This window comes from Mastigoproctus giganteus, chromosome 8, assembly GCF_048544385.1.
Source record: "Mastigoproctus giganteus isolate SK-2022 chromosome 8, ASM4854438v1, whole genome shotgun sequence".
Taxonomy (NCBI): domain Eukaryota; kingdom Metazoa; phylum Arthropoda; class Arachnida; order Uropygi; family Thelyphonidae; genus Mastigoproctus; species Mastigoproctus giganteus.
The window spans coordinates 145,772,720-145,787,752 of record NC_143582.1 but is presented as its reverse complement, the minus strand read 5'-3'; the positions used below and the strand labels follow the sequence as shown (position 1 = coordinate 145,787,752).

Below are 15,033 nucleotides of genomic sequence, written 5' to 3'. Positions count from 1 at the left end.
ACATAAGAAAAACGAAGTATTTAGATCGATCCATTTAAAGCACGAGGAAAGGTGAGCCAGGCTTTCAGTTGCAGAAAGCCTGAAATAAAAAGTACAAACAACTTCCACGTAACTGTCACCAAAACCATACACGAGTTGTGTGATATGCTTCAAAGTCAACGAATGGTCCTGCAGACCTGGAGTTCTTTATTCCATGATTGTATGTTTAAGTGAAGACTCTCTGACTGCAGTGTAACAATTATATAAGGTCCCCTCCCCATGAAAAGGATTCTTATCATAGCAGCCAGTACCATCATATGTTAGCTTTCTTGGACGTAAAAAACACTGACCAAACAAATTATTGCCCTCACTAGTTATTTAGAGAAAAATTTATTAATGCCATACATAGATCAACAATAGAACAGCTTTCTTGGATGTAAAAAACATTCACCAAACAAATTATCACCCTCGCTAGTTGCTTAGGAAAAAAATAATGCCATACTTCAACACTAACATGGTTCCTACAAAGAAATCAATAAAGGATTACTCTATTTTTAAGCTGACACAAATATTTTAGATGCCCTAGTAACATGTCTGTAGAATAGAAAAGCATTCTATACAACATAGAAGTATAGGATTCTTCAATATCTATATTAATTCAGCCTTTGAGATCATTTCCAAATATTTTGAATAAAAGATCAATTTCAGGTACATTTTCATTCTACACTCTCTCATATGTATATATACATATAAGAAGAATGAGTATTTCAAAGCTCTGTTCTTACCACCACACTCTTTGCCATCATGATCAATGCCATAACCAAATAGATATAGCTGGCACAGTTGAGAAAAATCTTTATGTGGATGACCTACTACTATCTCCTGGCATTCTCGAAACATTCATCAATTAGATGCATGTTTTTGGGAAGCTATAAGGCACCATAAACAGATTTTTTTTTTTTTTTTTTTTTTGGCTCAAGAAAATAAAGACTTTCTACACAACAAACAATGGCAGTACATTTTTCCTGCAAACATACCTTACTTCTTGAACCAGACTTTTAACTAGATTCCTTGATCTGATACTCAATAAAAATTAAGTTTTCCTGAATGTATCAAACATATGCATATAAACTGCCTTAAGAAGGTAGTAGTAGCAGTGGCACGTGATGCAAGAAAGCAAGTGTATGAGCTTATGCAGCATCAGCCAAAAAAAAAAAAAAAAAATCACATCATTCCCTCCAAATGCCTGTCCAGTTCCTCCTTAAATTTATTCAACCTATCAACTTCCACAACGACAGATGGAAGTTTGTTCCAGCAATTAACCACCCGCTGGATAAAGGCAAATTTCCGCACATCTATTCTACATCTGCCCTTTCTTAATTTGAATTTATGCCCCCTTAGGTTCGTAATCTGAACAAGTGGAAGGATCCCATCAGAATTCAGCGTGCTCAACCCATTCAGGGCCTTATACACCTCAATCAGATCACCACGCAGGTGCCTAGTCTCCAGCCACTGCAATTTGCAGAACTTAAGTCTCTCTTGGTAAGAGGATCCCTTCAATCCCCTCACCAATCTTGTTGCCCTTCTCTGTACATGCTCAAGTAAATCTACATCCTTCCTAAAATGAGGCGTCCAGACCTGTACGCAGAACTCAAGGCGTGGCCTGACCATTGCCTTATACAGAGGGACAATCACCTCCTTCTCCCTGCTAGCAAAATTCCTATATATCATTGACAAAACCCCATGGCCTGCCCTGGCAGCCTGTCTGCATTGTCAGAAAACTTCATATCTCACTGCACAATTACTCCCAGGTCTTTTTCATTTTCTACCACCTTAAGTGGGAAACAGCAACCCCAGAGCAACGTATCAACTCTGTGGTACTACACTGACAGTGGTAGAGAATGAAAGGGACTTGGGGGTGGTTGTGCAGGCAGATATGAAGTTCTCTGAGCAGTGCAGACGGGCTGCAAGAGTAGCTCATGGAGTATTGTCAATGTCAATGATATACAGGAATTTTTCCAGCAGGGATAAGGAGGTGATTATTCCATTGTATAAGGCGATGGTCAGGCCACACCTAGAGTACTGTATACAGGTCTGGAGGCCTCATTTCAAGAAGGATGTAGAGCTGCTGGAACGAGTACAGAGAAGGGCAACAAGATTAGTGAATGGAACAAAGGGGTGCTCTTACGAAGAAAGGTTTAAGTTTTGCAAATTACAGTGTCTGGAGACTAGGCACCAGCGAGGTGATCTTATAGAGGTGTATAAAGCCTTGAATGGTTTAAGCATGCTCAATGCTGATGGGATTCTTCCTCTAGCTCAGAAAAATCACTTGAGAGGGCATAAATTCAAATTGAGGAAAGACAGATGTAGGATAGACGTGCGGAAATTTGCCTTTAGCCAGCGGGTGGTTGGTTGGTGGAACAGACTTCCATCCCTTGTGGTGGAGGTTGATAGCCTAAATAAGTTTAAGGCTCAGCTGGACAGGTATTTTGAACGAACAGAGGGGTGAAGTGGAAGTGGGTTTTTTTTTTTTTTTTTTGGCTGATGCTGCATAAGCTTGCTTTCTTGCATCAAATGCCTCTACTAATGCTAATGCTAAAGTGTAGTACCACACAGTTGGTACGTTTCTCTGGGGTTACTTCTACCCATATGCAGTACTTTGCATTTGTCAAGGTTAAACTTCAGTTGCCACTTCTTAGCCCTTCTGCCCAAATTATCTAGATCCTGTTGCAGTAGCACACTGCCATTACTGTCATTAACAACCCTGCCAACCTTGTATCATCTGCAAACTTCGACATTAAGCCTGATATACCTTCATCAATATCATTGATAAATATACAAAACAACAGTGGACCCAACACCGAACCCTGTGGAACTCCACTAATAACATTAGTCCACGAAGAGCAGCACCCATTGATTACCACCCTCTGTCTTTTCCCACTTAACCATCCTTTTATCCATTGTAGCAACTTACCCTTAATACCATTCTGCTCCAATTTGTACAATAGTCTTCCATGTGCAACAATGTCAAAAGCTTTCCTGAAATCAAAATATATGATATCAAAATTATTTTTTGCATCCAGTTCCTTTGTAACCACATCATAATATCCTATCAAATTTGTCAGACAAGACTTTCCCTTAACAAACCCATGCTGTGTCTGAATTATTGCTGCAGTCTTGTCTAGATGATCCTGCAATGCATCTTTAACCAGTGACTCCAAAGCAGAAGTAAATCTCCTTCAAGTAATTTGTGCTGTGTTATTATGGGATGCAGGTAATTGCTGCTATGTCTATACCATTCCCTCATTAATTCTGATTTTAATTATTGATCTCCTATAATGCCTCACCCATAAAAATGTACTGAAGCAGCTTGAACCTGTACGTCACAATGTTCTCTGCATTGTACTAAGGGGTTTTCATATTTACAAGTTCAAAGCCTCTATACAGAAGCCAGTGAATCTCCTTGACATCTATATCAACAAGTTTTAATAGCCTTCTACTGAATTATGCAGCTAAAATCATCAACTTCCCATATAGCAAAATATCTTCACACCTAAGTGGGATAACCTCTATTGAAATAAATTCAGCAAAATACAGAAACAAACCAAAGCAGGATAACATAATGAATGCACGTGCTACTGTTACATAATCTTAGAATAATGCAGCATTATTTGTCTCTTTTAGTTTACTGCAGTATTTTTAATTTAATTTTAAACTAATGTCATGCATCATACCAGAGTAGTAAAGCAGAGAGCTCAGAGTAGTGGGAATGATTTGGCTTGGAGGAGAACTATCAAGAACTGTTTTATGTATATAGTATGTGCTACTTGTGGTAGAAGGTTTGCAGAGCCATCTTTAGCAGAACATTATACAGCCAAAGGATATGCCTTTGTGTGTTTTGATTCAACATGTGACAATTCAGCATCTGATGATGCTGAATTGTCGCATACTGATTTGCAAATAAGAGAGCTTGAATGAAAGGGTTATGCCCTCGAAGGAATTAAAATGAGGGACCCATAAAGCACTCTGTTAGCCACCTCAACACTAGAACTAATATTCATGCATCAGACAACACAACAAATCAGAATTGCCATGGGAAAATGTACTGCTTCCACAAAAATTAGCTATATGGGTGACACAGGAAATATATTTTGCAGAAAGGACAGATGGAATAGAACCAGCCTTAAAAGTTATCTTCTATAACAGGCAACTTATAGACAGAAGTTTCCTGTTATATTTTAGGGAAGAATAAAGTTTGATTTTTAACTTAATGATGTCTCACATTATATTTATGGTTGACAGAACCTTGAGAAGTCTTGTTTCTTTGAAATTGGGAGCTTATGTTGATTCACACAGCTTTGTTGCAAGTAAAACTCATTTTCAGCAAACTGATTTGTGTTTTCAGTTAGCTGCCCTTTCCACTAGTAGAAGGTTGAGAAAAGTTTATAAATGCAGTAATATTTTGAGAGTGAAATAGACAACATCCAGGTTTTTAAGACAGGTGAACTGAGTCGTCTTCTTTCTTATTACTTGCTCTTGGAGATGGTACTCCTTTGTTTTTCCTGGTAGATAGAAAACTTCAGTATCAAATTCTTTCATCCCCAATTTCAGAATCCTCTGAACCACATTTCATATTCTATACAGTTTATTCCAGCAATCAACTACCTGCTGGCTAAAGGTCAGAATGGAAGTTGATAGCTTAAATTCAAGGAGGAACTGGACAAACTTCTAGAGGGAATGAATGTGTGAAATGTTTTTTTTTTTTTTTTTTTTTTTTTTTGGCTGATGCTACGTAAGCATGCTTTCTTGCATCACATGCCTCTACTACTGCTACAGGAGAGAGAGAGAGAGAAGTTTATGATTTGATCAAATATAAATCTTTTGTCCACCTTGCAAGAATTTCATTACAAAGCTTGGGGTTGAGCTGTGATGGAATGATGTCCTTCATCTGAGTTAAGCATTCTTGACAAAAAAAGGTTAAAAAATGGGCTCTAGGAATTCTTCATATTTCTGCTGATTTATACCTTTCCAGAAGTAAAAGTTATATAGAAAGGCCCATTCAACTTTGAATGAATTAGGATGGCAGATTCTTGATTTCTATTGGGGAAAAGACTACATTTTCAGTATTTAATCCTAAGATTGACCTTACCCAGTGTCCTAAATATTTCTTTCAAGAATGTCTCTTGAAAGTATATGTGTTTCTTCATATTCTATGAATTTATCAACAAATCATCCTGAAACCACAAGATCAGTTCAAGCATTTAGTGATGCTTGAACTGCTTTGCCAAGCAGTTCAAGCATCACTAAACTTTCTTCGAAAACTGGAGGGATTGAGTGGAATTCCTAACACTCTTAAGCATCCAACAAAGATTATGCTTCTGCCAGGAGGTGCCGAAAGTGGAAAAAAAAAAAAAAACAACTTATGAACTTGAGGTCATAAAGGTCAACTTGAACTCAAGTAATATTCTGAGTTAAAGTCAAGTTCGAAAAAATTTTGGCATCTTGTAACTGGATCGACATGTCTTTAGTTAGTATACAGAGGAAATTAATTAGAGTTATCAATAAAGTAACTTGAGTGATGGCTCTAGGGTCAAGCACAAACTGTCATTTTCCTTTGCCATGAGCATGAATGAATTATTCCAAGCAGGGTAGATGGTTCAATTTTATCTGCTTCTTAGTAGTTATTCAGAAGTTTGTGTAACCTTTCCTTGTATTTCAATAATAAATATAAATGCAACATGGAATAATACTATAAAAGCTTAAAATTATACTACAATTCTATAATATCATTAAATATTGGTGTAGATACATAACTCCTAAATTAAAACTACATTCGTAGTGTAAAGGCATTATTTTAGTACTAAAATGATGCCTTTACAATATGAATGTAGTTTTCATTTAAGAGCTGTCTGTGGTGTATCTACACTTATATTCCAATGGAGTTTTATAGTAACATACAATGGCTTGTTAGTTAGCTTCTGAGTGCCCAACATCAGCACCCTGCTTTAGTGCTCCGGTTTTATCAGAGAAGATATCACACTCAAGGGACATTTTATTCAAGTGTTCATGAAGAGTACTTATCAAAAGATCTTGGAATTGTCCCTAGACTGTTGTGCTTAATATTCACACAAGACAGAGGGCAATTAAATTCGCGTCTTCTCTTATAATGAACTGGGAAGAAGTATTTAATGGCTCCTCTACTACAAATGTCTGCAAAAAAAATCTATGTCAACTCGAGGGAGTGATAGAAACTCTGCTCAATAACTTAATGGCTGGATATATCTTCCTAGTAATTGCAACATTTAAGGTGGACTGAAGGATTCAGATTAGCAAGGGTTTTCAAAAGTGCCAAAGGACCTTTTGGCTCCAGTATCTAGGTGAATCACACAGAACCCTTTCTGTGTGATTCAACTTGCGTGAATATACTCAAGACTGTTTCATCTCTTTCAAAGATCAGAAGACTGCCATAGCAGTATGATAAAAAATATCCTTTTTTTCTAAGTGCTGTTTTGAAAAAAGCTTCCCATTCAAACTGTTGAGGGAAAGAGTTGTTCTACACTGGAACTCTAAAGACTTGAGGCTCCCTTTTGCCTCCTGGTCAATCAAGCTTATAAAAATCTTGACCTAGAACATATTGCTTTGTAAGTTTGCAGTTGCTTATTCCTTCTTAACCAAGTATTTTGGGAAAATGAGCTCCCATTTGGAAAGAATCTAGCATTGGTTTGCTTTACCAAATTATGACAACGTTTCTGCTTGACTCTTTTTAATACTCCTATCCCTTTCAGTTTGACTTCGAAGGTTCATTTTTCTCTTACTGATTATTGCAATTCTATAATATCATCCTTTGTATGACGATGTGTAAATCCAGGTCTAATTTTGATTAACATATATGTTCTGTTCTGTTGTTCTTTGCATGCCTATAAAACTTGTTCAATAGATGTGGGGGGGATCTAGTTTCAATAAGTGTATTCTGAACTCTTTTTGTGTACCTACTATAAACTCCAACTATTGAATAAAAACATTTCTGTGTCTAAATGATCTTTCTTTACAAGCTGCCTTTGATACAAGTTAATCTAATGATTTATCATGATGCATAATGCTTAGAATAAAGTGAGTGGCTATTCTAAGTTTCTTGGAGAATTGTTTTATCAGAAAAGTTTCAAAAAGATTGTAGGAATCAATGTCCTTCAGCAGTGACAAATTATTGACAAAGGTGGTGTACATTAATGAGAACTGCAAGATTATCATCTACCCACACTCATTTTCATTCTGCATCTTTAAAGAACAAAATGAAAAAGTAAGCATTCTCACCAGTAAAAGTGTTTAACAAGGATCCTGGATTAAAAAGGAGCGAGTGTGAAGTAGCCATGTTAACAAGTAAGCATACATGATTACATTGTATAATACACTGTGCAATACAAAATCCTGTCAGGAATCAGTGCCAAGAATATGTGGAGTTGGGGGGGGGGGTGCTACAAGCCAGGAAAAAAATATAAATTCCCAAAATGTAGTGCACCTTAAAGCCAAAAAATTCCAATTTGGCTTTCTCTTTAACTTATCAAAAATTATGACACTCTGCACACAATTCAATGATAATTGATCTCTCCTGAAACTAATCCCAAAAATGACTGCACTCTTAAATCTTCAATATTCAAGTATTTCTTTAAAATTTTAATAAGAAAAAGGCAACTATTCCAACATGACTATCTAGGCTCCCTACATACACAGATCTGAAACCCTGAGGTATAGTAAAGAATCGTAGTTAATGTATCTACATTAACTAATTCTTTAATAAATTTACAGTTGGCATTTAGAAGATTAACTGGAGCTCAGTACTTAGCATTATAAAACTTAATGGTGGATGCTGATATACCTCCAAGCTTTAAAATTTTAAAGGACACTGATATACCTCCAACAAAAGAAACAACATTTTACTCATGCACAAATTAACTTTTCATTATATATGTTTCATTAAGATATCAGCTCTGTAAAGATTAAAAATTCAACTTTTAATCCTTTAAAACAATGGTTCCTGCCTTGCATAAAACTTTTAACCATTAGTTTGTTTCCTTATAATAATCATAATATAATAATCCTCACAATAGGCCACCATTTTGAATGTTTAAACCTTTCTTAAGTTCATTAAATCTTTCTGTACACTGCAATTGTGATTATAAAAGAGCATAAAGTCTTACCTGTGAAAATCTTGACAAACTTTGTTTAGAAACTTTTATCATTTTTATTTAAATAACTCTATGCTAGGAAGTTATCCTATACTTTTATCTCTTAAAACATTGTTGCCTGTAACATAGCCAGTGTTCATAACACTGATTAAAAAATACATTATTTCTTGCTTGATGGCACATATCCTTATGTATGCATAATGAAACTTAGAAACAACTAAAGCTAGCTAAAAACTACTTTACTTGTGGGCTCATCTGACCAACATTATAACTTTCTGACTATAATATAACTTGTTTACTAAAATCATAAAACTGATTTTATTAAAAGATCCCATTGCCTAGTTTTCATTACTTTATTTCTCTCTTTCAGTTTATCATTACCAAGCAGTCATAGTCTGACATACAGTGCTAGCAACAGAAATTAAACTCTCATCTCTGACTACAGAGTATTAACCACAATGATGTATTACAAGAGCTACATATGTGAACAGCAAAACATGTGCTTAGCTATAGATTGAAGAAAAATGATTACATTATATAAAATCATTAAAGTAATTACATTGATAAATATTTATATGTATTCAAAGTAGCTTTACAATCCAAAAAAATTAAAACAGTTTCAACAGTTAATACTCAGATAGGTGAATGTACTCTAAAAATGAACAGTTCATAAAGGTCATTTTTAAAGCATAAGAATCAGTTCTTTTCTTGAAGTAAAAAACTTTCAGTGTTAATTATACTGAGAAAGATATGCCATTTAATTATACAGGTCCTAATCAGTTTAAAAATATACTCTCTTTATTTCTGTGAAACTACTTTTTGAATAGTCAATATAACTATTAAATTAATTAAGATCGAAAGAGCAATAATATGCAACGTTATTATATTAAATTATTGATTGCCGAAACTTTTAAAATGAAGTTAAATGCAAATTCCATAAGCGTTTGTAGGCCTTATTCTATTTCGGACTTGTGGACTTTGTGAATTCACACATTGGTTTAGTAAAAATAATCTTGTATCAGGTAGTCAATAGGTTTAAGTATAAAAGGAGGGTGGGTATCATTCACAAAAAACACTTTACTTCTTGTGAGCACGGAGTGTATCTGAATAAGTTTGGTCCCTTATAAGTTTAGACAGTTTTATATTTTAGATCTTTTAACCTATGATCCTTAAGGATAAATTCAACAATTGTTTGCAGTTTTCATGTTAGCATGCAGTATTGGTTTGGTTTTCGGGGGTGTTGATGGCTGTCACCTTCTGGCTTTTCCTGATGCATTATGTTGGGGATGAGAATTGAATGCATGACAATCTTTTAATAAATATTTATTTATATAATTTTAATGTAATTGATTTTATTTAATATTAAATATGGGACATTTATTCGTATAATTATATAATCACATAATCCTTCTAACAGAGTGTTGAGGGAATTCTGTTCCTACATAAAGATATCAGGTTTCCTTTTATAGTTTATAACTATTAAATTAAATAACTGAAAATATTTGAATTTTATTACAGTTTTTACTGATTTTTAGAAATTTAAAATAGGAACATTTTTTTAAAATTATGGTAGACAATTGAATTTTTCTCTGCACAGGTAACTGTGGATCCCACTCTTTCACCAGCAGAAAAGTCAGCAATGATGACTACGTTAGCTCAAGGTGTTTGGCAAGCCCAACAAAATTTAAGGCCAGCAATGCCACCAGTACCTAATTATTCTTCTTCATCCTTAGATATTGGCTCCCTTGGACAAAGTTTGACATTTCCTTTAGCACCAACCAAGAAGGAACTTTCTCAAACAACCAAAGGCAATTCCGATTCTCAATCTGATGCTGTCAATGCGATGATTCTTCTACAGGAATATTCTGATAGACTTCTTAGTATTGTAGAACAACGAATTTCCAAAAATGCACAGGAGAAACACCAAACTAAAAGGTGACTTTCACAAAACACTCTTCAGTGGTGCTAGAATAATATTGTCTACATTTCTATAGCAGATACTCTTGAATTAGAACTCATTGGCCATTTTTATTCATTAACCAGATATTGGAGGCATTACACATTGTAATGCAAGGGATCACTTGAGATGTTTGAGGCTTCCCATTTTCAGAGCTTCCAGTGTTGTTTTGTATGAAGTTTTCATCAATTGTTTTTTCCTGGTCAGTAATACTACTCATGTGGAGATTGTAATGCACTTCAGACTTAAACACTTCTAATGCAGTCTCATGCATATTTTTCAGTTTTTTTGTGAGCAAAATTTTTAAATCAACCATTGCCTGTATTGTGCATATTCTAAGTCCATATCAAAACATTATCATCCTTACAGTGTGTATGTGACAGGTATATTCTAAACAACTTTTCTTCCCATCTCATGTTAATGTCATTGTTTATATACTGCTCCTTCTACTAAATAAGCATCTTATTAACTAACCTAAACTGGAGCTCAGTACTTAGCATTATAAAACTTAATGGTGGATGCTGATATACCTCCAAGCTTTAAAATTTTATAGGACACTGATATATCTCCAACAAAAGAAACATTTTACTCATGCACAAATTAACTTTTCATTTTATGTTTCATTAAGATATCAGTTAGTTAGTCAGTCAATTAGTTAGATCTGGGATATCGATTAGGTTAGATAGGTTACTTTTATTTAATTATGAAAAACCTGAAAGCCTACCTTCAACTAGACCAGCAGTTCCCAACCTTTTTTGACTCATGAACTCCAACATATTTTTATCACAAACCACTAAGTCTATATTCTCCAAAAAAAATTGTATAATAAGTCTGAATTTTTATTATAAAATATTTCCATCACTATGTTTTTATAAGGATATTGCATAATAATAATATAAAATTGTTATTATAACCTATACATAACAATGGTCTTTGAAAATGGGAAAAAAAAAAAAAAGTAGTATGGAAAGCATATTTATTTAACACAATGTACTGTAAGATAATAATATAATTATAAGGAATTGTGAGAGATGTGCTCTCTTTTGTTGGCAATTCTTTACGTTATATTTAATTTTATGTTTGTTCATTATTAGTTATAATTTTTATAACCCTTTTACCATAGCCAAATGGTGCAATACATATCGCCACGTTTGCACCCAGTGCCCCCCAATAACATCCTATTATGCATGCTTGCTATGTAGGGTATTAAGGTCACCCGGTAATTTCTTCCATATGCCCCTATAAGTATTATGTCTGTAAATTGTGTATGTTCTCTGGTCATTTTGCTGGACAAAAAAAAAAAAAACCCAGTTTCTGGGGGAAAAATCTTTACTATCTATGTCTGAGACTGACTAACTCTGCCACGGATTGAAAAAAAAAACCATTAAAGTTCCTCACGTCATTGATGGGATTTGAACTGGACCTTTTCCACCTGGTGTGTGGAGGCCAGTGATGATACAACTGTATGTTGTTGTTTTTTGGTTTTTAGGAGCATTAGCAACTAAGGCCATATTGCTCCAGGGATATGCGGTGGTCATTTCCTGACCTTTCCGCATCCTCCGTATTTGGTGGTCACGGGCTCGAACCGCAGTCTAATCAAGAAGCGTGTGCTACGCACTGCTGCTCCTGCCCACCTGGCTATGGAGGCGCCTGATGATGATACAACTGTGCAGACTGTAAATCTAAGCTGACACCATTACAGAATTTTTAGTGTCCCATCCCCGGAACACTTTCACAAACCACCAGTTGGGAACCGCTGAACTAGACTACATTGTAAATATTGTTCTTATTTTCTTTTTTTATTATTTATTATATTAGGACTGTTTCTGTGTAATTTTAAAATATTAATTTATGGTCAAGATACATTATGGTGATAATATTCATCCCTTCACTTATTAAAAGTATTTTGATTATTGTTTTTATAGACCGTTGTTTTCACACCTGTGTGATAGACAAAATATAATTGTTTTTTTTTTTGTTTTTTTTCGTAAAATTTTGTTAACAATTTTACACACACTGTAAAATTAAATTATTGTTTGTATAATGGAGGCAGTTAAGTTATAAAAATACAAAAGATTTCTGTTAGTAATGTTTTTAAGTGTATTTTTCAAACCCTAATATCATTCTTTTTAAATTCTTAGCATCTAACTTTAAAATTAGCAGCAAAAAAAATTCAAAGATAAAATTCTATTATAACTTGGCCATAAGCCCAAAAATAAATTGGTATATAAAAATTGACCACTTAAGTTACCAATTTTTTATCTGTTTTTTAAATAACAATAACTGATTCTTGGGACTACCAATGAATTCTGCTGCCAAGGAACTTATCTTTTAAAGTTTAATGCACATGACATAAAAATTATCAGAATTTCTTCCAGATGAATATCAGTTGTCATGTTAGAGACAATTTCAACTTCATTATCCCATGTTGTCAATATCTTTTAAACAAATTATTTCAAATAACTCCCCCACTAGGTATATGATACTTTTACAGTGTTCATTTAATTGACCATACTATAAGCTTCTAATGATACCATGAAATAGAAAATTTTGACATAACAGTTTTGACACTACCCTTAACAGATCAATGTTTTTCAAATAATATCATTGTAGTACCTTTCAGTATTAAGTTTATTGCTTAAAAAACATTTTAAAGAATAATTAAGTTAATTTATTACGGTCACTACTTTCTTTTTTTTAACCATCAATTTTATCTTTTAGTGTGTGCATGAAATTAAAATGATTTAAATTGTTTTCAAATGAATGTCAGCATTAAAAATTTAAAAGCATGTTTCTCAGTTCATTATCATAAATTTAGTGATCTAAAATAAAGGCATAAGAATTTAAAATGTTGAATATATTCCATTACAATCACTGAAAAAAGAAAACAGCACTAATCCTTGCTGAAATTATATCCGCCATAGTAGATATAATTTGGTTCAAATGAAACTGGCAAAAGTTAAATAGTTTTATTCAAACCTCTCCTGAATACTTCCTCTTGCAATACACATCTACCATCATGGAAATATGTCAGAATACCATTTGGTTTATTGCTTGTTTAGCCACTCATGCCCCTTTTTGGATCTGATCTTTGGAGTAGAAGTACCCACCCTTAATGCCACTTTGAGTGGTCCAAAAAGATGAAATCACTTGAAGCCAGTCTTAGGTATAAAGAGGGTGTAGTAGCACTTCAAAATGCAGAAGGCCTTTAAAGATGCCACTAGTTCTGCAGACACATGACGATGAGCATTTTCATGTAGCCAGGAGCAGCAGTGCATAGCACACGCTTCTTGATTAGACCGGGGTTTGAGCCCGTGACCACCAAATATGGAGGATGCGGAAAGGTCAGGGAATGACCACTACATATCCCTGGAGCAATATGGCCTTAGTTGCTAATGCTCCTAAAAAAAAAAAAAAAAAAAAAAAAAACTTTTGAGATCAACCTCTGATGATTGCACTGGATTGCAGTCTTTAGTTAGCACCTAAGCATATTGAAATATAAAACCAATTGACTCTTTCTTTGTGTAGCTTTAAAAAATAACTTCAGTTTTGTCCTAAAATACAGTTATGGAATGAGCATTCTCATTTTATTCTAGTATCCCAAAATTATTTGCAATTTTGGGATGGCAGAATAAAATTTCTCACACTCTTAATTTTCCAGTTAAATTTATATATTAGACCCTTGGTCATGAATGAAATCCCTTATAACATAAGGCCTAACGTAACTAACTGGTCAACATGGGAGTACAGTAGCACATGCATTTGAGTTGCTCATGGTTCAAGCCCATGTGGCCACTAAATATTGTATTATTAAACAAAAAAATATTAGTTATAAAATACTTAACTTTGTGGTCTTGCTAAAGTATATACAGAACATTGTTTATATGAGAAAATCAGTTTCAACCTATGATCCCTTTTCTAATAAAGTAACCTGCTGTAGGTTTAATGCCCACCTATGATTTACATCACTGAATGGCAGCAGTAACTATTACACAGGAAGTACAAATGCAACCCATTCAGATATAAGAGCATATTATTATACACAAAACCACAGTAATAGTATATATTCACATTCCTTTTACTTTAATCACACTGTACAAATTTGAGATGTATGAAACATTGATTCAATTTCAGTTTTTAAAGCTCTTATCTTAAAATTAATAGCCACATGAACACGTTGTAGTCATTCAGGCACTGCACAAAATCATTTGTGCTTTATGAGAAATCACAAGAGAGAGTAGTGTTCCCTCAATGAATTATTCTGCATTCTGTCTGCACAGCATGCAGTTGACCATTGAATAGATAAAAGTTTGCATGGACATGATAAGAGAGATTATATGAAGCAGTTCACTATGAACAAAGTGGCTGATGTACCCACAAAAATATTCCATAGTTATTAATTTTCTATGTTACAAACTGATGATGGATGTTCTGTAAACTTTTACTAGCATTTTGAATCCTCTTTTTATGTCTTTATTTTAGATCATTTACTCCATTATAACAAACTGATAAAATGTGCGAACTTCTCAGGGATTTAGGCCTTTAAGATTAGTAATCATTTAAAACAATTTTAATGATTTTCATTTCACACGTGAATTGAACTTGTGAATTTAAAACTTAAGTTTCATTGTGAAAAAAAAAAAAAAAAAAAATCTGACTACATGAAATAATTATAATGTATTTTTCCAGTGTCAATTTGGCCAGTTTAAAAGAAACTTGAAAGAGAAACCTTTATTTGTGCTCACATTAAAATATTGAGCATGAAAACTGGCCCATTAGGTGGATATAATATACATATTTTTTATAATGATTTAGGTTATAAAAAAAATAACTACTGTCATTATGAATATCATATTTTGGTATTACAGTATTTATATGATTATTGTCCAGGAAAAAAATCAATGAAAAATATTC

At 33.8% G+C, this 15,033-nt stretch overlaps 1 protein-coding gene across 1 annotated transcript in view; it reads left to right on the top strand.

Annotated features, from left to right (window-relative positions):
- Nucleotides 1-10,860, top strand: part of LOC150081900 (mitogen-activated protein kinase-binding protein 1-like) — a 470,343-nt gene extending 459,483 nt beyond the window's left edge. Inside the window, exon 31 of the mRNA XM_090378972.1 lies at nucleotides 9,760-10,860. Coding sequence (XP_090235098.1) covers nucleotides 9,760-10,101 — 342 coding nt within the window. The 3' untranslated portion in view covers nucleotides 10,102-10,860. The remainder of the gene's footprint in view (nucleotides 1-9,759) is intronic.
- Nucleotides 10,861-15,033: the final 4,173 nt, after the last annotated feature.